The 26,514-nt window shown below is 38.8% G+C and overlaps 1 protein-coding gene across 9 annotated transcripts in view; it reads left to right on the top strand.

Moving 5' to 3' along the window:
• SHANK2 (SH3 and multiple ankyrin repeat domains 2) overlaps window positions 1–26,514 on the top strand; it is a 276,108-nt gene that overhangs the window by 49,838 nt on the left and 199,756 nt on the right. For all 9 annotated transcript variants that reach the window (XM_086894900.1, XM_086894897.1, XM_086894895.1 and 6 more), the window contains one exon: window positions 13,576–13,642. In XM_086894900.1, the coding sequence (XP_086751026.1) occupies window positions 13,576–13,642 (67 nt within the window). The remainder of the gene's footprint in view (window positions 1–13,575; window positions 13,643–26,514) is intronic.

Here is a 26,514-nt window from a genome sequence, read left to right on the forward strand (position 1 = left end):
GGAATGGCATTACAAGGTGCCGAGGACACAAGAAAGTTTGTCTGTATTTTCCAGTTAAGTATCTAACCCTGCAGTAGCTGCCTGTGCCGGGATGTGTTTTGTCCTGACCCATTCCAGGGGTGCATCGAGTCAGCAATCAGTGTTGGGTACAGCTGATGTCACCCATTGCTGGATGTCTGCAGAACGTGGGGTCAGCAGAAATTTTCCTGTATTTCATTTTTAGTAATTTGAGATGAGATGAAACCTGTGCCACATCGTTATAATATATTGCCAGTTCTGTTTATTAATCACTTTCTCAGCTCATCTTGGCTGGGCCATGCTGTTTATTACTTTTTATTTCATTAGTGAAACCTTCAGAAATATCCTTTCAGAAAATCCATGGTATCCCATCACTGTCCAAGCTACTTGGTTTTCCACATAGTTTTTGTGCTTCTATGTTAACGTAAAATAATTCATTGCCTATCTAGCAAATATTAATCCAATAGCTAAGAAATCTGAGTTTTGCAGTGTTTACAAGCTGTTGAAGTGAAGTGTAAGTTAAAATGAACATACACCTTATTTATCAGGTCTTTTTATTTTAGTGATCAGCAGCTCCCTATGAATAATTCAAATGGGCAATAAAGCACTATTTTAGCTAATAGTGCTAATAATTAGTCAATGTTTTTAGAACATTGTTTGAATGCACAGAACAGCTATTCTGAGGTGGCATTTAGTGCCACCTTTCAACAGTGAGTTGTACCTGAAGGATGGTTTGTGTCGCAGGCATCCTTAATGATTTGCCTTTGCTGTCCCAGACCAGCCTGGATAATCCATGTGCCTACATCCCATGGATTGCAGAAGGAGCAGCAATCTTCCAGCTGCACTGCAGGTAGAATTGCTCCTTTCAGTGTGTTGGCCCTTCCTCTATTTTCAATTGCTCACGCTTTACTTTTTGCCAGATTTGAATAATTTGAACTGAAATTTTCCATGCCTGGCATCTCTGTTGTTCGGAAAAACAAAATGATTCAGCTCTTTTGGAGTCTGGGTGAGGGAAAACATGTGTTGTTTTCCTCACACTGAAAAACTCAGCTGACCCACCCCTCCTTGTCCTCTCTCTCCCGTTGTGTTATGTTGTGGTGTTTAGTTTTATTTTCTTTAATTGCCCTGTGTGCTGATCTCCACGTTAATAACCTGGCAGTGGGAACTGGTTTCCAGACTGACTCAGACACAGGGGCTCCAAAACCCGGAGTAGGAACTAAACCCATGGATTTGGAAGCTCAGCTGTCTGGGAGGAAAACAGACACTACTGGGCATATCCAGCGCGTCACTAGAATGGCTTCCCAAAGCCTAGTTTAGATTTAGGTTATTGGCATTTTTAGTTGCAAAGGACAAGAAGTTCTTCTCAGTTTTGTGTGTTTGGTTTTTTTTCTGTTTTTTTTTTGGGGGGGGTGTTGTTTTTGGGGTTTTTTGTTTTGTTTTTGTTTAGTCTTTTTTTTTTTTTTGAAAAGGAGTGAAAACTAATTTTAAACCCAAAACCTCTATCAGGTGCCTCAGAAAGAAATCTTATAAATTAAATATATTAAATATAAATTAAGTATAAAATAATGCCTACTGTCATGGTGATAAAATATGGAACTGTTGTGTTCATGGAGCAAATGAATTACAGAAAGACTTTGCTTTTTCCATGTATTTATTTCCATCCCAATTTCTTTCCTGAAGCACCTGTGTGAACAATGAATCACTGAATATTGTATATAGTTGAGAAAAAATGCAGGTATGAGTTCATGATGCATTCTGCCTTTAGTCAGACTTTAAGCTCTTTCCAGCTTTTCTTCTGATTTCAGTCAAATAATGGAACTTATTTGTACTTTAAAAACAAAATCTATACAAGTGACCATTCCAGAACAAACTATGGATTTTTTCTTTAAAAACCAAAAGACATGAGTCTGTATATATCTAGGCACACTCAGCACAATTTCTTAAAAAGACATAATTAAAATTAAAATAATAATAATTAAAAGGAAGGGGAATAACTAAAAAGGGGGAAATTTATATTGGGTGAAGTGGTGGCAAATGAATTATTCCTGAGAATATTAGGAGATACAGGAGCAGAAAAATCCATATGGATACAGAATGGAGCTAAATTGATTTCTCCTGACATGGTTTTCTTAGTTCTGGCTGGTCCCTCCTGACATTTGTTTTAACCCTGTCGTTTTTCAGAAAAGCAGCCAAATGGAAGTAAAGCAGTAAAGCATAAAAGAATGAAATTATATGATTACCTCTTATTGAGAAGGACAAAATATTGCCACGCTTGGAGATGCTAAAAATACTTAACTGCAGGATGTGTCTTTTTTTTTTTTACCAAATGCAAACTTATGGAGGAGTCTCCATGTGACCATCTGTTGTGTTGCTTTCCATGTAAATGACCCTTTTTTTCCCTTTTTCCCCATTCTCCATGCTCAGACAGGGCTGTCCAGCTGACATGTCTCAGGTTTTGCCACAGGCAGGCCAATTTCTCTGGGAAAAGTGGACTCTCTGAGGTAGTTAGAAGCCAATCTGTTTGTTCTACCAGAAACAAAGCTCAGAAGTTATAAAAGGGAACATTAATTAAATTAAGCAAAGTAAATTGTAAGAGTCACCACCAGCTCTTGCCTTAAAGTAAGAAAGACTTGAGTGTGATTCAGACACAATTAGTTGTTGTGGGTGAAGTTACAAGAGGCAATGGGGATTTGTATAATCCTAATTTAAACCATGTTGTTTTGTGTTGTCAACACTGCTCAGTTTACCTGGGAGATAAAATAACCTGTGAGTGGGACTCATGGGCACTTCAGGCCTGCAGGGATGGATTGATGCTTGGAATTGTGATGGTTGAGTGCTGTGTGGCATCATTTCTTGCTTTTGCATTTCAGCATTATCTCCTGGCTATATCCAAATTCTTGCTCCTTATAAAAATATAGGATCTGTGCCTGTAGGACAGACCTAGCATCTTCTTCTACTGCCATTTGGAGGGAGCATTCCTGGCAAGCAGTTGGCAATCCCATCTCCATCAGAGTATGTTATTGGCATGGACTATTGCTAGACTGCTGTTTCCAAAGGTTTTATTGTAGTTAACCCACAGAATTTGGAATGGAACCACCAAATGTATTAGGTGAAATAATTCCAGTGTCTTATTCACTGCTGCATTTTATCCTAAGGGCTTTCCAGAAGGATTTCCAGCCATTTGGTTTAGCAGTTGAAGCAACACTATATTATTAAGTGTTTGCAAAACTGAATCCCTGAAAGTTTCTGCTGTGAAATAGTAGGAAGTGTGTGTCTGTCTGCTGTTGTGAGTAGGAAGACTTTTTTCTGAAAGTGTTTGGGGAAGAAGCTGCTAACTGGTGGGTTTTGGCTTTTCCATGAGGTAGGGCTGCCTGGAGAGGTGGAAGATTTCACCCTACAGAAGCACAGACCTGTACACCCTTGAGCTGAATTCTCTGCACAGCCCAATGTTTCCTATAGAGCCAAGGAAAACAAAACCTAGCAAATAGCACACGTTCTCAGCCTTTTTCTAGGAGAGTTCAGCTGGAGAAGATTGCATTTCATGGCTTTTTGATTTAGCATATTATTGGAGGGGATGAAGAAAATTAAGTCAATTTTGTTGCTGGCTGTGTCTTATCTGATTCATCTGATGCTGCAACCTGGCTTTATCTGCTTTCAGTAAATACTCCTTTGGAGCTGCTGCTCGCCCATGTAGCAGTAATAAGGATTATGTAATAAATGGCTTTTGATGGCTCTTTCCAGCTTGAGCTAGATTTTCCTGAGGAATGAGTTTGTAATTGTAAATGTGTGTGTATCACACTTGGCTTTTTCTGCTTTGTTTTAATTATTAAAACAGGAGTGTAGGAAAATGCATCTTGCTTGAGGATAACGTGCTGGGTGGCATTTCAGCAGAGAAGCAGGGAGAAGATGGAAGGTTTTTCCCTCCACTTTTAAAATAGATAGAAATTTAACATTTCCCAATAGATGCAGTGACCATGGAGGAGGATCAATATAGCATGTATAAAGTAGGATAACTTAAAAATCTGAGCTACTTCTCCATGGAGGAAACAGGAGGAAATAAAAGAACATCGTGAAGCAGCGAAGTTCCTGGGATGGATTTGTCTGCATGTTCCTTTTTAGGCTGCCTGACATGTTTCCTTGTAACTCTGCTTGACTTGCTGGTGTATTCAGTTCAACACTTCCTGTCAAGCTGGTTCTTGCATAACAACGATTCCTTTTGTCCTAGGAGTTAAGTTTGCATTTCAAAGCCTAGGGAGGAGATGATTTAATAGTGATTTGCTCCCATGTTGTGAGTAAAGGACTTACATTTTTTATCTTGGTGTCCACACAGGCTTAGTTTAATCTGGAGGTATTCAGTCATTGCTAATTCATGAATAAGAAAATAAGATTTTAAGAATGCAGTTGTGTGTTTTCTTGAAAGGACAGTGGAGAATAAAACACAGGTTCTGTCTTTTAAACCTTACTAAGGAAGGCTGTGGGAAAGGAACAAAGGTGCCTGCAGGCATTTTAGGTGTTGTCCAGTCCCGCTAAGACAGCACTGCAGGACCTAAAAGAGACAGAAAAGAGGTCATTCACAGTGATTGCCTTCTCCATATTCTGACTGGAATTCGCTCAGCCCTGGCACAGCTTCATGGCTACTGAGTGTGTTACAGAAGACCCATGGGGGCTGTCAAATCTCTTGCAAGCAAACCCAGCATTTTAGCAAGGAAAATGTGCCAGCACTGTTATGCTTGCAGTGTACTTTTTTTTTTATAAAGTCCAGCTGTATTTGGCTGCACGTTGTTGTGTATTTGCTTATTTTTAAAATATTAATTGCTGCAAAGTATTTAGGGTAAAATCTCAGTTTCTTTGAAGTGGATGAAATCCCGCTGTTTTCGCTGGGGTGGAAGTGTGTTTCTCACACTTGAGACAGTTCCAAAGCCATACTATCAACTCTTCCTATATAATGTATTCTGCTGAATATGATTATTTTTAATTAACATTTCCTGTTCCTGTTTAATTAACATTTTTAGTACAGTGCTATTCTTTTAAGTTGTACAGAATTTCACAGCACAATGCCACAAATAACTTGGGTTATGCAAAGTCTTTGCTGCTAAGAGTTAATTTGCTGCAGCTGAAAAGAAGATACTGTGTTTTCTGAGGGCAAGCTTGGTAAGAGTTTTGGGAGACAAAAGCAGTGCTTGGTTGGCTGTGGTTGTAAATTTTCTTCCTGAGTGTGGGATATTGTTGCATCTCCTACAGCAGAAGTCCCTTTGGCTTCACCCAGCTGGGACATTGACCTTGTCCCACCCATCATGGGATGCTTCCCGTGGGCCTGAGGCTTTCAGGGGTGTGAAGAATGCTCGGATCTTGGAGGCTGAAAACCTAGTCTTTGAATACTGTTAAAAAGAGCCTGAGTAGCAATGTGAGGTGGTCCTCACCAGGGAAGCCTGCGATTGCTTGGAGGGTTACGTAAGCAGAACTGTCCTTTGGAAAAGCGGGAATACTTTGCCCTTAATACCGAGGCGAAGCGATTGTGGTGAGCCTTTGTTTAAACAGTGCTGGGAATGCTGAGGAGCCTCATAGAAATATTGGCCATCTCCCCATAATTTATATTTTCGGATGCTAAAACTAGTTGTTGAGCAAATGTAAGGTGCCTATTTTAGGATGCTGCATGTCAATATCTGACTACAGATGGCTCCATGAATCAGAGTTGGAAGATGGGAAATGTTAGACACTAAGATATTGTTGCTAAGAGATTTTAGTACACAGTATGCTAACATGTGCTGGCAAATTTGGGAACAGTAGCAGCAGAATGCTCTTGGAGGAAAAAAAAAATTCAGTGGTGAAGAAACTGTCTTCAAAGGACTATTTAAAGGATAGTAACATTATTGTGCTTTGTTGTATCGAGACCTGACGAAGATGAAATTGGCTTTCAAGCAGATAATAGACAGAAAACATCCAAAAGGTAAAGCTAATCCTGCTCTCCAATGAAATAAAAAGTGAATATTGGAAACAAAAAAAAAAAATTACTTTGGGGTTTGAATGATTCAAGTGCCAAGATTAAAAGGTGGTGGTTGCTGATATTTTGCCATCTACTGGACATCAGATATATTAATAAACACAGTTAGTTCCTTTCAAAATGCATAATATTGAGCTTGTATTACATTATCTAATTAAAAATGTTAAGAGTTCTCTTCTGTCCAGGAAAGAAGCATGCAGGAAAATGCTGAATATGATTTTTTTTACTTGTATTTCTTCATAACATTAATATAAAGTAATTTAGGAAAATTTTCAGCATTTATTGTCCTGGTAGAGAATGTGGGTTATTTCTGCAATTAATATAAACCTTTGCTGACTATTGTTTAAAGAAAATAAATCCAATTTTACTGCTTTTCTTTATTCTATCTTACATTATTGCAATGAGTTTTGCAAAAACTTGAAAATGTTACACCTGAAAGGAAACTTCAAATGGATAAAATTAATTTTATTTTATAAGATTAAACCTTTCAGTTCTGATCTATTTTCAACAAAAGCATTATTGTTTTTTTAAATGTACAGAGTACTGCACAACCATAAACTTCCTAAAGTACTTATTTGCTTCTGACATATTTCTAAATAGATGTATTACATTTCAACTTCAGAATTGATTATTTTTTTAATGAAGTTTTGGAGTGTAAATGTATGCTCCATAATGCAAGAATGTGTATCTCCTGGAGGTCATGTTTTTGTCATCCATATTCTATGTATTCATCAGCACTCTTAGATAAAGACAGGGAATTAGTGATATTAATAGAATATTAATTAAGCATTTGGTTTTATTTTTTAATGAGGTGAACCAAGAAGCTTCTGCTACTTTTATTTTGCTGTGTCGTAGCCTCAAAGTCAAAAATCAACTGCAATTCAAGGAACTACAAAATGTGGGGTGAAACTTAGCCCTTTGCTTTTTGCAAAGTGAAATATGGAATTCATGATTGTTCAGCAGTTCTGTGTTAGACTGTATGGCTGTGGCAATTGTGTAGGATTTTCCAACTGGTCCATAGAAAGACCCATTTGGAATTCTTAACATTCTGATGGAAAACACCTGAGGTCTGTGTTGTGATTTGAGCTCAGAACAATGTTTGCCACATTGTCACGTTTTGCTCAAGCATTACAAGAGATTGCCTTTCCTAAGGAATCTGAGTTCCAGGTACTTGTATTGCTCTTTGAATCAGTAAACTTCTCTCTACAAGTGCAGGCTCCTGCACTTGTAGAATTGCGTAAGGAACCCACAGCGGGTGATCGATACATTTCCATCCCACACCTATGGGAAAGAAATTCGGAACACAGATTGCTTCCTGCTTTTCCAAACTGAACTCCATCTGTCCCGTTGAGGATAGTTATAAAATCTGCACACTACATGAGAGCAGCTAATGCAGATCCATTTAGGATGGGATTTGTTTGAGTCTGCTGAACGTGCTGGGTGATTTTGTGTCACCATTTATCAAGGATGGAGCCTCCTGCTGCCGCGTCCTACACGGGAACATGTTGGAATAGGGTCTTGGCACTTAACAACCTAAATTTAACTTCCTGATGTCCTTGGGGATGACTGCTGTGGGCTTGATGGTGTGCTGGGACTGAATTCAGAGTGGCTTTAGTCTCCAAGTACCTCTTTGTTTTATTAGGGAGAGCTTTTCTTTCCAGAGGACGCAGTAGAAAATAAATTTGTTGAAGTTTAGCTATGTTACATTTTCATTTTCCACAGTTAACGCCATTAGATTTTTGTATGAAATTAAAGAGGTGTCAATCTCCAAAAGCTGTGGTTATTGGAATGTAGTTATATATTTTTAATACTAAGCAAACACATCCTGATTATATGTGGATGAGCAGTTCTGAAAATCTTTTAATTAAGGAAGTGATTCCAACCCTTCCTTCTAAATTCCCTTGTGTTAATTTCTCATGCGTCTCTGCTGATAGTGAATCCTGTTGTGTGATGCCTGTGACTGCTTGAGTGGTGTTTTTTCATTGTTAAAATAATATAGTCCTTGGCACAATGAGAAATAATTTATGATTTTGTGAGCCTGTGGTTTAAGTGAAGGACAGTTGCTAGAGTCTGATGGATAAACTCTCATTCACAGGGTTGTGTGACCTCTTTCTCGTAGTTCCCACTGGAGATGGGAACCTCTGGGGAAGATTTACCTCAGTGTCCTGTCTGTCCACCCTCATTTGCACTGAATGTAATTCACATTTTGTGCTGAGCTGGAGTTGCCTCCTTTATTGTACAGCACCATGCCTGAACTTCCTGCCTATCCAAGCTTTCTGGAAAAGGCATCATTCAATAAGCACTGCTGGCTGCCAGAGAATAGGGAAAGTGAAACATTTGCCCTGAAGGAAAGAATAGTGAAATGCACTTTCCTCAGGAAAGGGAAATTGTCTGGAAGAGAAGAGCAGGGGGGGAAAAAGCAGGTGGAGAGTGGTGATGTTTTATGTGCTCACTGTGAATGGCAGCTACAACACTGCAGCTCCCTCTGCTCCCTCCAAAGGCTCTGCATTTCAGAGCTTTGGGTCCCTCAAATGTAAGCATGTGCAGCAAAAGTGCAGAAGCCTGGACTGAGTGGAACATAAAAGGACTAAAGGGCTTTCTTCAGTCTCACAGAGAAAGTTTGTCAAAGTTCATTGTCTTGATTTAGAGAGGGGACAGCTTCAGTTTCTGTCTTTTTTATATTGTTTCTCCTTGGGTGGAGTAGTTTGTTCCCAAGAGTGGTAATGTAATTTAGCTGTGGTGTTTGCCTTTCAGGGACTAGCCCATAAAGCTCTAAAACTGTACTTGTTAACAGGCTACAAAATCATGTTCTAACTTAATATAATCTCTACCTGTGATACATTTCAAGAGCAGGAAAAAATCAATTGTGAAAGGTTAGTGCCAGGTAAAGTGTAAATACAACTTCTAGTTTCCCAAAAGGAAGAAAGGACTGCATTAATTCCCATAATAAATGTAAATACTCAAATGTAATAAATTGATATCTTTAGAACTGCTTTTATTGGGCTAAACAGAGAGATGGTGGTGAGTCAGTGCTACTTCTGTCTGATGCAGAGTCTGAAAATGCTGTGAAACACTGTCACACTGAAACCTGTAACAGGACATCTGGCCAGTTTCACTGTTTGCACAACGTACTTTTATTTGCCATTGTTTAAACTAAGTTTCTTTGGGGAACATGACTGAGAAAAAGCAGAACTAACCTGATGTCTCAAATATTTAATTTCTGAATTGACTCCTGAAAGGCAACTTAAACAGTGCCTTTATCCAGAGGGAATGTTTCTGACTGTGAATATCAGAAGGCCAGGGATGAGAATGATCTGTCAGGAGAAAGAGACCCACTTGTGAAGGTGCCAGTGTTGAGGGTGTTGCTCCTTGCCCAGTGCTGGAGTAGGAGTGCTGGGATGCTCCCACCTCCTTCCTGCTCCCTCCCAGTCCCTGCCTTGCAGCTGTTTCATTCATTCAGGTTTCCACTCAGTTGAGCTGTCCCTTGGTTACCACCCATAGCAACTTGCCAAGTGTCGATTAAACTCTTCCTTCCTCCCTTGGCTTGGCAGCAGAGCATCTGGCACTGCCTGCCATGGCAAACAGCGAGGCCCTGGAACCAGTTGCATCATTTGAAAGAAACATCTGTCTGTGAGACAGTGAGTGAGACACAGGGGTGACTGTGACAGCTCTGCTTCTCCCGAGGCAGAGGAAATATCTGTGTAAACACAACCTTTCTGGTCACACTGCCTGTTACATAGCCTGAGTGACAGCCAGCTCCTGGCTCTGCTCCAATGAGTTGTTCAACACATGGCTTTGTGCTTCAGAGTGTCCCAGCTGGGACCTGTTTTGGGCACTCCATGAAATTTTGTCACACTGGAGACAGATAATCGTGGGAATAGGAGGAGGTACCACTGTCCAGCTCAATGGTTTTGTCCTCTCTTTTTATTTCATGTGGTTGCCTCCTACCAAGATCCATCTTCCTGCTTTAGCTTTACTTTCTGCTCGCTTCCCTGTGGCAAACTTACCCAGGACAGACATGTGTGTTATCAAAGGTAATTTGGTAATAATTAGGTGCCCATGTGAACAGCCTTAGTGGGGCCAATTAAACTTGGGAGGGAGCTAATAAGTGATTCACCTTGGTTACTGTCATTCATATAAAATTGCCTCTAATGCTGATTAAAAAAACCCCAACAAGATAATTTCTACTCTCTGTACAGTAGAATGTGGCAGGCCTCCCAACCAAATGTCTACAGCAGACAAAGATCCTGATTTGGGTTTAAAAGCACTGAATTACTGAGTCAGGCTTTTCTGCTGGGCCTTGATTGACACCGTGCTGGGACCCTACAGGTGAACTCTTTCTGATTCTGGATGCAAAGTAAAGACACTCTTTAAAAACAGGGCAAAACACATAGCAGGGTTTAGTGGAAATTGTGGGTGAATGATGCTTTTATTTTGTACAAGATGAAGAACCAGGTTTTATTGGGTTTGCAGAATAATGTGACTGAGAATACACAGACTTTTGATGTGAGATAAATGTCAAAAGGATGACATGAAAGGACATTTGCTGCAGGAATGAAAGAACCTGAATTATGGCAAGACTGCTGCATATGCAGTTTTAGAAAAGCTCCAATTTTTGAAACTTCAGCATAACAGAGTCAGTAGATAGCCTCTAGTTGTAAAGTGCTACCTCCAGCCTTTCATGGTGATATTTCATGTCTGTAAACATACACATGATGCATTTCAATGACTGGAATCCAGTTCCTACTGGAATTGGAAGCAAACTTTTGCTGCAGTTTTTGCTGGTTGTGCTACTTTTTCACTGCCAAGAGGAGATGTCTTGTGATCAAAAGAAACCTCAAACAAAACCTTTTTTGCCATAACCTCTTAATTTTAAATCTAGCACTTGTCTACAGAACATCCTGAAAAGAAAACTATGGCTATTTAAAACCATGTAAGTTATGAAGCATGGAGAGAATCAAACTAGTATTTTCTGCCAAGGCACTACATTACTATTTTTTTCTAAGGTACAAAGAAATTTAGTACAAATATGGAACTTCAGTTGGTCTCTGATTTAGGTACTTGATCAAGGAGAGAATTTCCATCACCTTCATTTGGTTCCAGCCCTGGATCTTGTGAAGACCATTCACTTGTCCTAATGTATTCACATTTATATTTTCATGTGAACTTGCTATAATTTTGGTTTAAGACACTTTTAGATGGAAAAAGGGCTGAGGTTGCCGTGCTTTTTGGTTTGCAACTGTATAAATTGAATGAGTATAATTTTGTGTCTTTTGAATTTGCTCTGACTTCACTTTCTCCCACATATTTTACCCATCAAATTCAAGTGAAGTGCATTGATGTTATGCCAAGAAATATTTGTACTTTTTAACTTTTCCTTGCTTTCCTTAGATCTTAACATATCTTTCCTTCATTTTTCTGTAAGGATTTAAGGATTTTACATACTGTTTTTAGTGCATTGAAGTGAATTAAATAGAGAAAAATGGTTCCTTGAGCTTGCTGAATCTACTGCTTGGTTCAGAAGAAAATAAGGGAACAATTCCCTGTCAAACTGTCTCTTAGTTATCTGGATTTTTTTTTTCCCAAGTAATAAAATGTGTTTATCACTTGAAGAGCATGTTTATACTTGAGGTTTAAAATCTGCTTGGTATCCAAAATTCTTTCATTTGAGTACCATGGCTGCTGTCTAGCAAGCTGCCTGTCACTGCTGAATTCCACCCCCCACCTTGTTTGAGTTTTTCTGCTAATTAGGTGTAATTAGGTAGAGAGAAGTATTATCACTTGCTTACAATGCAGAGAAAACCTCAGAGCTGCACACAAATGTTGCTGTTATGAACCTGGAGCCAGCCAGATTCAGAATTGGAAGTTAAAGAGAGAGGGTTAGTACAGCTCTGCTGTTGCTTTCCAAGTGCTGTTTGCCAGGGAGAGTCATGAACTGCATTTCAGGGATGCACAGAGGAGACTGGGGGCCAGATTCTGATGTGTTATCCACGCTGAGAACCTGCTCCTTTCTGGAGGGGCTTCTGGAATAAAGGTTTGCTTACCAGTGTTTGAAACAGTAATTTTCAGATGTATGGTTTCAGATGGTATTGAGGTGTCTGTGCATCAACCTGCTTGTGTCCAGCCTCCCTGATCACAGAATCCCAGAATGGTTTGGGTTGGGAGGGACCTTAAAGTCAACCAGATCCACTCCTTGCCATGGGCAAGGACACCTTTCACTTTCCCAGGTTGCTCCAAGCCCCATCCAACCTGGTGATGGACACTGCCAGGGATGGGGCAGCCACAGCTTGGGTGTAAAGTCTTCAGTTTCTGGGATTCCCATATTAATTTGTTTTGGTTAGTGGTAAATAAAATTGTAAATAAAATTGTCCATTAAATTTCCTGAGCTGAGTTCAGAAATAAGATCATATGCTTGTTATATTCAAAGATATTACTGACATAATTGTACTTCATGCACTCCCCAAGACCATTTAAGCATTTGTTTTCATTTGCGTCATTCTTCATAAGTGGAGAGGCACAAACCAGCAAAAAAATTTTTTTGGTCATCAGCTCAGAAATTTGCCTTGGGTTTTTAATAATTTCTCATGTCTGACTCTCTAGGATATAGTCCTATATCCAAGAGAATCCTAAAGCAAGTTTTTTTTTTTAATATTTTTTTAACCTGCACCCTGTAGATGCAGAAGTTTCTATGAGAAGGGTGAGCCCAGCTTATGCCTTGCACATACATCAGGAAAGCCACAGTGCCATTAGAGACAGGATCTGTCAGAACTGCAAAGTGGGGCCATAAAAGACAATTCCTTGATATTCAGGACAAAAAGAGAAGAAGAAGGGAGAAATCATCAATGGCAAAACTGAATTTCTTCCCTTACACCCATCAGAGATGTTTTTCTTTTTAAGTCTATTTAAATGAGAATTCAGATCTGTGTTCAACAACCAAGAAATAAATGAAAAAGAAAATTGTTATTTTAGAACTTGATGTATTTAGACATTTTAAACTCTATGCATATGCATAAACTTCACCAGTCTCTCTCTTTCAGTGTGGTTTTTTGTGCCTTACTGGTAACTCAATTCTGGTAGCTCTTGGTCCTGGTTCTCTCATGTACTTTGCATTTCAGCTCCTGTTTTTATTGCTCAGGTAAGGAGCAAGGCAGGAGCAATTAAAGGGAGATAATATCTTCAGTGTGTCCCTCCTGCCGCATTTCCCACACACCTGTACATCTCCCAGAGCTCTGGGGATGCTGTGCTTAATGTTCACTGCTGCCTTGGACTGCCACCATATGAAGAGCAGCAGCTCTCCCAACAGCCTCCTGAGATTGCCACCATCACAGCGTTCCTGGGAAATGGGCAGCTGGGGCACTGGCAGGGCTCTTACAAAGAGATTAAGATTTCATTTCTCACTGGTGTTTCAGATATGTATTGCAGAATGAAAGTAATAGAATTTCTCCACTCTGTGAAAGGAAAATATCTTTGCCTCATGTTTGTCAGTGATGTAACAAGTTTTCTGTCTTAGCAAGTGATGACAACATATTAATTGTGCCTATTTTACAATCCTTTAGGTGGCTATAATAGCGGGAAATTTTGAGCTTGCTGAATACATCAAGAATCACAGGGAAGCTGATATTGGTAAGCAAAATATTTACAGACTCTGAAAATAAGTTTTTCTTGTTTATGCCAGGATTTTGCAAAGATGTTAAAACTGATTCTATGTGAGATACAACCACAGGGCTGGTGACATTTCAGGGAGATTTGAAAAGTAACTCTTTAAAAAAAAATGCAGATGGGGAAAATCTGAACTGTTTTCAAAAATATACTCTGAAAAAGAAAATGTGTTAAGTGGTATGTGCTTTCTAAGTATAAATATACTTAGTATAAGTTTGTAATTGACTAAATACACATCACTTACCTGGAAGAGCCAGATTGGATTTGCAGGTTATTTTTGCCTTGCCTAAAGTTGCTCTCAAATGGGAATAATTGATCAGAAGATGATAATGGAGAAAGATGCTTCTCTGCAATTAAATGAATATATGGCAGAAGCCAACTCCCCATATCCATGAAAGCATTCCCTCTCACTGAGTTTGGTGGGATAGTGACAGGCCTTAAGGGCCCCTGACAAAAAAACTGGAGGCTCTTTTAAGATCTTTTTACATAGAGAGGTTTGTCATTAAAATAAAAGCCAGTTTGATACAAGCGATGCCTAATACAGTTTAATAAAATGGGTTAAAATGCTTTAATTCAAGTTAATTAAAGTTCTACAGAAACATCCTGAAGTTGAACAAAAATAAGGCATTTCTTTTGCAGCAGGAGGCTCTGTGTAGATGCCTACACTGATTTAACTCAGCAAGGCAAATCTCTGACTTGAGTATTTAATTTATATGGGCAATTAGGCCAGCTCACATGAAATATAAAACTATGGATGTGGATTAAGGACTACTTTCCCTTTCCCTTCCTGGTTGCATATGATCTGCAGGGATATGATTGAAAGTTCTGGAGTAATGTTACTTCTTGTAGCATTTTCAGCTCTTGCAGTGTGCACTGAGGAAACTGAGGACAAAGTGCACCAAGGTCGTAACTTCTGCATAAAAGTTCAGAGATAGTCTGGAAGGTTTTTTTTCCTGGGATAATAGGATAGTTCCTTTCTTTTTCCTTCTGTATTTATTAATAATCTTCAAAACATGAATTAAAAATGAACATGTTATTAGGTTGAGCATCTTATTGTTGTTTATATTTACATATGGGTAATGTTGGGGTTTTTTTGCTGACTTATAGGATTTGGTGGCTTTTAGAAAAATTCTTAGAAAATACTTTCTATGGGAAGATTCTCTAAATTTTTCTGATGCCTTCCTTTTTGCCACTGAAAAATAGAAATATTGGTACTTCCATTATTCACTTGCAATTTTTGCAAGATGGTGGATTGAGCATGACTATTTAAATTAAGAGATTTGTTTTAAAGAGTAAACATTACATTATTTCCCCCCACCTAATTTAATTGAGCTGGGCATTTGTCCTTTAAGTTTTATTTCTTATGAAAAATGAAGTTGTTGAAATGTCCATTTTTGGAGTGTCTCCCAGTGGAAAAAGAAAAAAGAAGAGTAAATCAAAGAACCAAATCCTGTGCAGAAAACTCAAGAGCTGCTGTGATGATGAGTGTGCAGAGTGATGTCAGCATTTCAGCTTCAGCAAGTTGGCTTTTGCTTCTCATGCTTGTCTGGTTATCCGCTGTGTTCCTGTAGTTTTGGGTGTGTTCCAACATTTATCATTTGAGTAATGCACCTCCTTAGAGGCAGCAGAGGGGGAAGGAATAGTGAACAGCTTAGGAAGTATCCTTAGGAAGATGAGGACAATTCATACTATCAAGTCTCTTGAAAAACGTTTAAGCACTCATTTCTCAGAAAGTGTGTTTTTGGTTAGATTTTGAATTTTGATACCAAACCAGTTCATTAAATCTTGTTATTATTTTAAGTTCATTTAATAATCCAAATCACTTTGCACTCTGTAATTCTTTCAGATTCTACTTTAGAAGTATAAAATTCTGATTTACAACAGAGTCACTAAAGCTTTGTCCTACAGATCAAATCCCACTGAGGTTGTTCTTCCTTCTTTTAATTTAGTTGTAAAGCACTTACATCAGACAGATGTGAAAATTAGGCATATATAAAATAAAGCTTCTTTGCAATAATTATAAGACTTCCAGCTGTTCTGGAAAAAGAAGAAAAATATAAAAAATGTTTATTTTGGAGCCAAAAAAGGTGACAATAATGTCCCATGGAGTAATGTGAACAAACCTATAAGGAAAAAGCCCTGTGAGGGATTCCTGTGGCTTTAGTCCAATAAAACCCACCTGGCTGATTCTACCAGGAAAGTTTGTGCTCCAGACTGGGATGAGGCAGTTCTGTAAGACTGAATCAAACAGAAAAGGTAAAGGAATCTGAGTACAGAGAAAAAAAGATACCCACAAAGGATTGAAAACAAGATACAGATTTCATCATATTTGTATCTTTTATGAGGGAATCCCTTTTGTTTTCTTGGCAGACGTTTGAAAGGTGAATGGAAATTGCCATATCATTTAAAAAGTAATCCTATTTGAAACAAATTACAATAGTATTTTTCATAAAGAAAGAAACCCTATTATCATAAGGTACTTAGAACTTGTTTTACAAGCAGTATGAAATGCTTGGTGTGGCTTCCCAGATTATTTCAATTCATCAGGCCCCCAGATTTGTTTTTTGAGGAATAATAAGAGCACCAGAGTAGCTTATTTTAATTATTGGTTATTTTGGAAGTCTTTGGGACCCAGAAGTGTATCCCTGCTCAGTGACTATTGTTGCATCTTCTTTTCTGCTTTCTTACACATACCCCTGACATATAGCAGTTGCACACCATTAAAAATAATTAGTAATAATAATAATAGTAATAGTGTCCCTTTTAAACTTTTTTTTTTTACTAGCCATAGAACATTTATAATTTATTTAACTTTATGCATTTATTTGTTGCAAACTAAGAGAAAGTAATGGATTAAAAGATGTGATGAATAGAAAAGTTAATCCCTGATTGTTTTCATCCAGCCTGCAGCTGTCTGTGAGTAAACGAGCACAGCAGATTTAGGAAGCATTTGCTGTACAGAATTTACTATGGCTTCTATAGGATGGAGGTACAAAACCCAATCATATATGTAAGAATTTTGAAGCTTTCATTAGATACAGATATGCAGATATTAAGTATGTTGCAAGCTGATAATCCTTTGGCTTGGATAACCTATTTTTAAATCTCTCTTTTGCCTTGGTTCTTTGTGATGGGATGAATTTTCAGACGGACTAAATGACATGGGTTGTTCTTCTTCAAGTGAACAAGGTTTGTTTTCTATTGTGCATCTTGTCCTTCAGCTAGAAGTCCTGGAGCTAGGACTGATAGGATTCTTTTGTCTGGTTTTTTGTTTGCTTTAGGAAAATGAAGCACATTGAGCTGGTGTGCGAGTTTTTGGTAGTTGATTAGCAGACTAACTAATACTTGGATACTGTTGCTAGGCTTCAAGTCAGAGTTCCTGTATTCCTCTGTAATTATGCAGAGAGATGTGTATGTGTGATGGTTTGTCTGTGCTTTCACATGGGTGTTTTTATTTTGATAATTTTGAAAATCTGCTAATACAGTCTGTAGATGTATTCCAAAAAGAGGAATTGCTTTTAAATTAAATGTTTTTCGGGTATGAGTAAAAATGTGGTTTCTCTGAACTGGCATTGTGACTGTAAACATAAGGAATATGTACGTTACTGTGGAATAAGCAGAACAGGTATTTCAGAACACAAGGATATTAGCTGGTTTGTGACAGAATTGCGTTTCTAACTAATTTTCTTTAATTAGATGAGAGTGATTTAGGTCAGCAATCTTGGTTTTTCAGCTGCAAGTGTTGCTATTAAATGCTGGCCAGCCCAAGGAATATTCTGTTTGTTTACTTATTAATTTGGGTTTGGGGAATGGTTCAGTAATTTTGATTTTCATTAATCAAATGCCTGCAGAATACTCCTCAAGCTGGGAGAAATCAGACTGAGACAGGTAACAGCAGAAAGAGGAAAAGGCAGCAAAGCAAAAGGAAAACCTACAAAACTGTCGGCAGCGTGCAGTGACTTGTTCTATTTTTATCACTTGTTATTTAATAGAAGCAAAAGGGACAGAAACATCTATTGTAGCCTTGTGCAGTTGTCATTTGGGAGTAACGTTACCTTTTTCAAATGTTTGTGAGCATTTAACATGGAAAAAGAATGATATCTGTGTAATCTGGACGACAAAACCACTGAGATGTGGATTTCCCACATTTTAAATGCACATTGCGTGGTAGGGTATCATAATCCTGTGTTCCTTTTGCAATTTCTTTCAAATACCTGTGCTAAGCTGATAATTATTTCCTGTGTCCATAGAAAAAGACCCCTTTGCATTAATGACATTTTGGCTGGGTTACAAGCAAACAAATACAGGTTGGTATTTGTATTGGTGGGAAGTAAATCTGTTGCTATTATTTCTCTGCTTTCCTCAGAATGGTTGCAAGAAACAGAATTTCCTGTGCTCAGTCTTGCTATGTGCCAGCAAACAAATTGGAAAACTGGGAATTGTGTGTTAATGTAATTACACACTGAAATGTAGGGCAGAGCTTGAAAAACTTGCCGTGGTTTTCATTTTCCCTTTGATCACAAGTTAGTTATTTCTGTGCACATTGGTGCAAAATCGTACAGTAATTTGCAGTTATTTCAAAGTTTAAACTCCATTTTCAGAAGTTGGTTGCTTTTGGCTTTTGAATCTGGGTGTATTCTGTGCATATAACAAGGACTGCAGGCTGAGGCATGCAAATTCTGTGGTGTGTGGCCATTTCTGAGGCTTACTTGAAATTCTGGGCAGGAAGGCGAGGAGAGAGCTGGTGCCATGTGTAAGTGCTGCTGTAAGTACAGCTGATTGCAGAATGCTCTGGCCTGGTTTTGGAAACCAGCCTGCAGCATGTCCTTGTCACCTGCCAGGTAGGCAACGACTGCCACAGCTACTCCTCCTAGGGTTTATTTTACAGGCTGAACCAGAAGAGCCTTGCACTGGAGCCAAAAATAACCCACTGGAGGGATCTCGGGCTGCTTCCAGTGCCCTTGAGCTAGTTTTGGTCTCAGGCAGAACCCTGGGCTGAGCAGTGGCTGCAGGTCATGCTGGCAAATCCCCTGGAGATGCCTGGGAGGGTGGCAGGGGAAAGGAAGGAGGGAATTGCTCCATATTTGAGCCTTACCCCTGTCTTTATGCCCAGATCCAAATGGCTGGAAGTGTTTCCAGGGCCTGTAGCTCCCACCTCTCCCAAATCTGCCTTCCATCCAGCTGCCAGTACACTGCCTCCTCTTCAGCAGAAACGTCTCTCACCTTATCCACACCTTCCAGGCTGGGACCATTGTATCCAGCAGTTGGAACTGTGCTGATTTTGGCAACATTCCTCTTGTCAGACGTGTTTCCTCAGAGTCGGGTCAGAAACCTTTCCCAAGCCCTTCAAGGGCTTTGGCTGCTCTAAGACATGATCCTTTCACCAGTAGGGGCTTTTTTGCCTTTGGTGTTTGTTTTTTTTTAAATAGCTTTCACTGTCTTGACCCCACTGAGGGACTGTACAGGAGAGTAAAATCAGAGTCCATGTGCAGAACGAGGGCAAATCATGGAATTAAAGAGAAGAAAGAAATCCATAAAAAACAAATAGAATAAGTGATTTGAGGATGCCAGGGTCAGTGGCTCTGATGAGGCCAAATATAGAACATACTTTTGTATACCAAGGAAGTTATCAAATGAATAGAGTTAATTTCTTGCTTTACAAAAAAATAATTTAGTGGGTTATACTGTCCTCAAAATTCTGGTGCCATCTATGAAAATGTAATGCCATTGAGCTCAATATGCAGGCCAAGGGTCAAGCTGGGAGCAGACAGCAGTGCAAGTACCCCAAACGCCTCAAATGCTGCAGTTAAACTGGACATTCCAATCATGATTTTCAGTTACTCCCTGTGAGTGAAACTTGCAGTGTTGTTCAGCCTGGTAGCTGGATCCTTCTGACCCCTCTAGCTCTACTTGGAGGCACTGGAAATGGTCAGCAGATGACCCATCCCTCTGCTTTCTGATTCAGCCTGGTACCTGATCCTACACCAGGATGTCTTTGGGAGGCAAGGGCAGCTACTGGAATTAGTGGAGGAGTTGAATTTGGCTGAGGAGATGTAAAAAGAAAATAGTACTTTTGAGTTTATGTGTGACCTGAAATTTGTTCAGTCAGCTCTGACTCGGTTTTATAGGTCATAGATCACAAAACTGGAAGAGGTTTATGTGATCATGCTGTCTGACCTTCTCATGGTGCAGATTACAGCTTTTATATTAACTAACTCCTGTTTGAACTGGATTAGAACCAGGAAAAACATTTTGCCCTGTTAAAGACCTGTGATACTGTAAATGGGATTTGGAAAACTTTGTCCTGGTCTTGTAATCTGACAAGGCTGGGTCCTTTTGTTTCAGTTGTTTTGGAGTTGTTCACCCCTTCTTTGAACAGGTGTGTATCACTCTGGCTGCAGCAGCTGGACCCTGAGTGTGGCTGAGACTCCTCCACTATGCTGTGTCAGTGCAGCATTTTCCTTCCTGAGTAACTCAGAACTGAAACATTGGAGAGGAAAAACTCTGAGGTTTAAATCAGATACAAGAAACCACCACATTTATGGTGGGGTTTAATTCTACTGCAGTTTGATCAGCATTATCTGATGCACCCTCTGCTAACTTTTCTCAGGCTCCACTAAAATTGGTATCCCTAAATTTCCTGTAATTGTGCCTTTTTAAGAGGCTGTGCCCATTGGAAGTATGTGATCTGTGCATTTCAATTGTGCTATCATCTATCTATCTATCTATCTATCTATGTCTCAGTGTAACAAAACAGGGGGATTTGGATGGCCACACCGATATTAGGAGGACAACAGTTACTGAGATAAGGGATGTGTCAGTGCAGCTCTGAGCTATCAGGCTGCTCAGTAAAGGATGCTACAGAAGGAAAAATGTTTGAAGAGCCTCCCAGAGAGTTCTGGTATTCCTCAAAAGTTAATGTGTTTTCTTTATATCGTTTTTTCCATATGAGCTTCAAGAGCTCTTTAAGATTGTGTCAAATGCCATGTGGGATTTCTAATGGTGGAACAGAAGAGCCAGGTCAAAAATAGAGGTAGGACAAGTGGGGAAGGAGATGTGTGCAGGCTCCCAGGGCTCTCTATTACTTCCATTTACAATGGTGAGAACACAGGAAAAGAGATGAAAGCACATGAAATAAATGCTAGATTTAAAAAAAAAAAAAAAAAGGCCAAATACAGATTGTTAAAAATAGTCAGGAATGATTCCTGAAGAAAATTCCTGTGTTTCCCGAAGTAAATGATGATGAATTAAAAATACCTAGCAAACAAACCCCTCATAAAAAAAAAAAAACAAAAACCAAAACCAAATTCCTCCCTCCCCCTCCAAAAAAAAAACCCCAAAACCCCAAAAGAAAATAGGGAAGAGAAGGAAAAATAAAACCCCATGAAACTCTGAATGTAATGTAGGTCCTTATGCTGAGCACTTCATCACAAAACTCTTTATACACCCAATAATTTCCTTTCTGTAATTAGGCTGAAAGTAGACCACAAAGTTAAGACTGATTGCACAGGCTTGGGTTTGTAACTTGTGAGTATGTGGATTTTTCTGTGCCATCATTGCTTTATGGAAAATAATTAGGTTCAATATAACTCCCATTTGGGGAAGGGAGAAACATCCATGGAATAATTGGATCTGGATGAGGAAAGCCTTCCAAATACAGATATAGTTTTATTAATTTTCCAATTGTATGAAATAAATATTTGTAGTTTTAAAAAAACTTCCTATGAATATAAAACTAAATTTTTGCATGATTTTGAGGCTACTATCTCACTTTTAGATTGGTTCAAATAAACTTGAAAAGGGATAAATTGGACTACTCAATTGCTAATATCGGACTATGTAATTGCTAATCTCTGTTTACATTAATTTACATTACATTACATTGACTCCCTTACTTGCAACTCCTCTTTCTATTATGCTGAATTTATACTGACATCATTTTTAACAGCTCAACATATCAGTATTCAGACAAACTCCATTATTTATAGAAATGAAATTGATGTTGTATTTTCTGTTCAATATTCAATGGTTTGACAATTTAAGAAGTGAAGCTTCACTGAAGAAATTTGTTTTAATGCCTTATGAATACTCTGATTTTAATAACAAGGTACTACTGTCAGAATTTTGTGAAAATTGATGTGGTAATATTCAGCCTCTTTAAAAGGAAATAGTATCATCCCAGAAGACTGTTTGTTGTCAAATTATATATGAGACTTGGTAAAGGGACAGGCTTAGGAGCACAGAGCTTTGTAATGAGTGTAATATTTCACACTGTATTTCACACTGCTCACAATATTTCACGCTGGTGCTGTCACTCCATTTATATCTCAATCTCCTGGGCTGGCTCTGAGTTTTTCCCATGGAGTTCAGGGTAAGATGCAGTTTTTGCAGTCAAGGTCTTGTCAAACTGTGGAAGACGTTTTCAGAGTAAACACTCTGAGTATTTAAATCAGGTCTACTTAAGATCTTGGACAGAGATTCCTGGGAATCCAAACCTAATGATGCTACTTGAAACTTTCCTGTCATTCCCTCTCCCTTTTAATGAGCTGGTGTTTGGAGATTTTTATTTCTCCAAATTTATTTCGTTGCTGAATGCCCTGTATGGCCTGGAAGACCTCGTGGTGTCCAACAAGATTGTTTCCTTAGCAAATCTTCATTCTGCTTTGGTTTTTTTTTGTCTTTTTTTTTTTAACTTTTCCATTCTACACATCTTGATAATTTCAGATTTTGAAGCCAAAAGCCTGTATTCTCTTCCATTTTCTAGGCAGTGCTGCTGAAGTAATTGTTCACAACTGTTCACAAAAGACAGAATTATGATGCCACCTTGATTCAGAAAAAGTTGCAGAGTAAATATTATCCAGCCAAGTGGCTCTGATTGGGTGAAATCCCTGCTGAATGAAAACAGCAAAATATTTATTGTACTGAAGATTTGCAACATTAAGATTGTATTATCTGTGTATTATCTCTGGTTTCTATTATATATTTCTGCTGACTCCAAAAGTCTAAATTTTGTTCCTCCTCCTATGTGTTCTCTTACCAGAAACCCCATTACGTGATAAACTTCCATTCTCTCTGCATAATCTTTCACATTATAGCACTTTTATCTTGGGAAACAGCCTCTTACATCTCTTTGGAATGTCTGAAGTAGCAAAATTTAACATAAATTCTGTGATGCATTTTCAGTTTTAAATGTGCCTCATCAAATCTGTGATTCAACACAGATCAGTTATTTATCCTGAAGAATTTATTTGTTGCTCCTGAAAGAAACCTCCCAAGTCTAGGCTTGCTGGTTTGTCCTTTGAGTCCCTTTGCTTTCTTTTCCTTCCCCCTCAGCCATGAGCACCTCTGGGATTGCAGACACCAGGGTGTATTTGTAATTTTCCCTCAGGGATTATGACAGACTAAAATTCATGTTTTCATGTGTGTTGCCTGTCCTCTTCCTGCATTTCCCACCTATGGGAAGCCCAGTTCCTCTGCTTGTCCAGATGTCTGGGGTCACACCTTGCAGGAAATCAAAAGACAGAATTTTTATGTTAGTTGAGATTTATCCTTCTTTTGAGGGCTAAGCTTTTTATTTTGGGTCAAAGCCTGGCTTATCTTGCCAGCTTCATTACCACTCTTGAGAATGCCAGGTGCTAAAGAGCTCTATTTTTGCTGTGCAGATCAAGTGTGTCTGGTTTCTTGTGGCCTATTTTTACATAATTCTTCATTCCATGGTTTGGAAAAGCTGTGAAGGGAATGAAGAGATTGTAAATAGCTAGAGAAAACTGCTATGATATTATTACAGGAAAATAAAGGGGAAGATCTGTCTGTGAGATTGCATTTCTTAGAGGGCATGGAATTAAAATTAAAGGCAGGAAATGATGCATATAAAAACAAATAAAATAACAAGTGGAATGATACATTTTGTTAGCTATATTTCAGCAGTCAATTGACTATTTCCAGATAATTCCATGAAAAATGCCTTTGAATAAAGGATTCTCAAGTACCGGTGGCTCAGAAACGTCTCCCCTTATCCACAGGTGTTCTAGGGCAATTTAATTTAGCATTCAGTATGAAACAGTTGCCTGAAAAATGTGAGATGCTGAGGAGCCTTATGCCTCTTTCTCCCTCATCTTCTCAAAGGGGTTGTGCTTAAACCCTGTGATCCCCTGTCTTAAAAATGAGCAGGAGGTAGGGATCTTGGAGGGAGGAAAGGAGATGCTCCAGTCCTTTGTGACCCACACAGGGACTCTGGCACTGACCTGGCTGCAGGGGCAAGTACTGGGGTCCCGCTCTATGGCACAATTGATTTTCCTGGGGTGGAAATAAAAAAAAAAAAACAGCAAAGAACCACTTGCAATCACCTGCAGTGTAGCAAAAAGGCAAGAAAAAGTTCCTTGAGCTGGGACCAAGAAAAAATTTGAGGGCAATACCAGAAGTGTTTTACACATGCTCAGAGGCAGCACCTGGGAGGCCACAGACTGGGAGCCCTGAGCTTAGTTTTGGACCATGTTTAATTCTGAAAGCTTCACAACAGGGAGGTTGTTGGTGTAGCCTGACAGCATCAGTATGGCTTGAGGAATGCTTGGAATGAGGTCATTGGTCTGCCCCAGCAATGCAGGATCAGTCTGTGATCAGCTGTTACATCCAGAGCCTTTCATTCAGCACCTCACACTCAAATCCTGGATTGGATTTGTCTAACTACTAATTTCACCCCAAATAAAGATATTATCATTTTTTCAACTGGTTGCATCTTGCCTGTGTTGGATCACTTTGCCATTTAACCGTATTTTCTTTCCCATTTCTTTCTTTTCTTGTCACCTTTCCTCACTTTTCTTTCACTTCAGTCAGTGCCAGCTCTGTTCTGTATTGTACCTCTGTGCTCTCCCAATTCTTTGCTAGGTTATTCAGCTTCTGTTCCCCTGTAAGATAAAACCTTTTCTTGCATCTGAGGAAGCTGCAATGATTTCTGCATATGTTGATTTTTTGCTTCCCTCAAGCAAAACCATAAAAAACTCAAAGATAATTGAGATAAGGAGAATCATTCCCTGATCCTTAAAAGAGAGCTAGGCTGAATTCCAGCCCTGTGCAGGGTAATCTCTGCCACCTTTTCAGAGCTTGACTGATCCAAAGGTAAGACTCTTTTTGTTTTGCAAACACTTCTTTGATTGGATCCAGGAACTGCCACATTTTGCAAGGTCTGTGACATTGAGATTGGAGTTTAGGAATTAAAAGTAGTTAAAAGTGATCCCAAGAGTCCAGTGACTTTATTCCTTTCTGCTCTGTACTTAGGACAGAATATTTTTGATCTTTTGATCCATTAGCATAGCAATGTTTATTCAGACATCTTCATAAGCAACAGAAGGAACATTCTTATGTGTGAAGTTAACCAAGAGAGACAAAAAAAAAAAAAAAAAGAACTAATCTGATATTGTTTGTTTAAACTAAATGAAAGCAAATTTCATTAACTAGATGAAATATAGGAAATGCTTTATGTTTTCCATACAGGATGATGTTTTCCTTTTTGTCACCCTTTTGTGTGGGGGGTGGGTGGTTTCATTGTTGCTTTGGCCGTGCTTAGTGGGAGGACAGAAATTTTCTCATGATTGTGGGATGGAGAAGGTTTTCCCTTTCATCATCTTTCTTGAGAAAAACTGAAGCTTGGAAGCCATTCTACTTCCAGATCTGGTGGAGCTTTCTCTCCACAAGCCTGCACTGAAGGATTTTTTTGTGGAGTTTTTCTTCTAAGTAAGAGAAGATCTACTTGAGTCAAAATCCCTGTGGACTAACACTGCTTCTCATCTTTCTGTGGAGTGCAAGCTCTGATCTTAGAAAGTACATTTCAGCATTATGTACTGGCAGAAATTTTATGCAGTTAAACACAATTTTTGGTGTGTCCAGAGATTTAGTGGGAATAGTGTTTGGGAAGAACTTTTTGGTCAGATGGGAGACTTAACCGAATTTGGGATTTGTTAATTGTTTTACTTTTATTTTCTTATTGCTTATTGAAAAAAAAACAACCCCACTGGGGGATTATCCAAATACAGTTAGTGTTTTTGTCCACCCATGACCATGTCCAAATCACAAATTGCAGTTTGTTCTGTGCTGGCTGAGGACGGGGAAAGTTCAAGTGATGGGGGAGTTTTTGTGGTGTCTGAACTCTGTTATGCAAGTGACAAATCGAGTTCTGCATTAAAGAAGTGTAAATCTGGATAAAAGCCACTGAAATTATTGCGGATTTAGGCTAGGGCCTTATCTTAGGGTGTGTTTAGGCTTCCTGTTGGAGAAGAAAAAACACAAAATCTTTTCTTATTTTTTTCCTGGCAGCTGCTGGACTGTGTCCTATGCCATCTGAAAGATAACAGTGCGGATTTAAAAAATCTGCTTCTCTTCTGGTCTTCTGTCCAAGTGAAAAAAAAAAATGGAGCTGGCTGGGTGTAAGGAGTTGTTTAAAACCCATGTATTTATATTTATACTTATTATTTGGTAACAGCATCCTCTTGACATAGGAAAATGGACTCTAATGGGCTTCTGATATCCAAATGTTGGTGCTGATCTGGAGCTGCATATAAATAAAGATGTAAAATTTGGGGATTATTTCTGCCATAGCTGCTTTCTGAAGGAGCAAGTTGCAATGACATAAGCTTTGTATCCAGTTTGCCTGTGTTACACCAGCATATGGCTTAGACACTTTGCTCCCATCCCTAACAAAACAGGCTCCAATTTTAGAATGTCCTCTACTGCATCTCCACTTTTTGGTTTTTTTAAATACTTCAAGTTTTTAAAATTTTTTTTTTATTTGCATAATTTTAATAATCATGCTCAAGTCCATTAGGCTTTGCAGGAACTAGAAA

Source organism: Cyanistes caeruleus, chromosome 6 (genome assembly GCF_971803275.1).
Source record: "Cyanistes caeruleus chromosome 6, bCyaCae1.hap1.1, whole genome shotgun sequence".
In the NCBI taxonomy this organism is placed as follows: Eukaryota; Metazoa; Chordata; class Aves; order Passeriformes; family Paridae; genus Cyanistes; species Cyanistes caeruleus.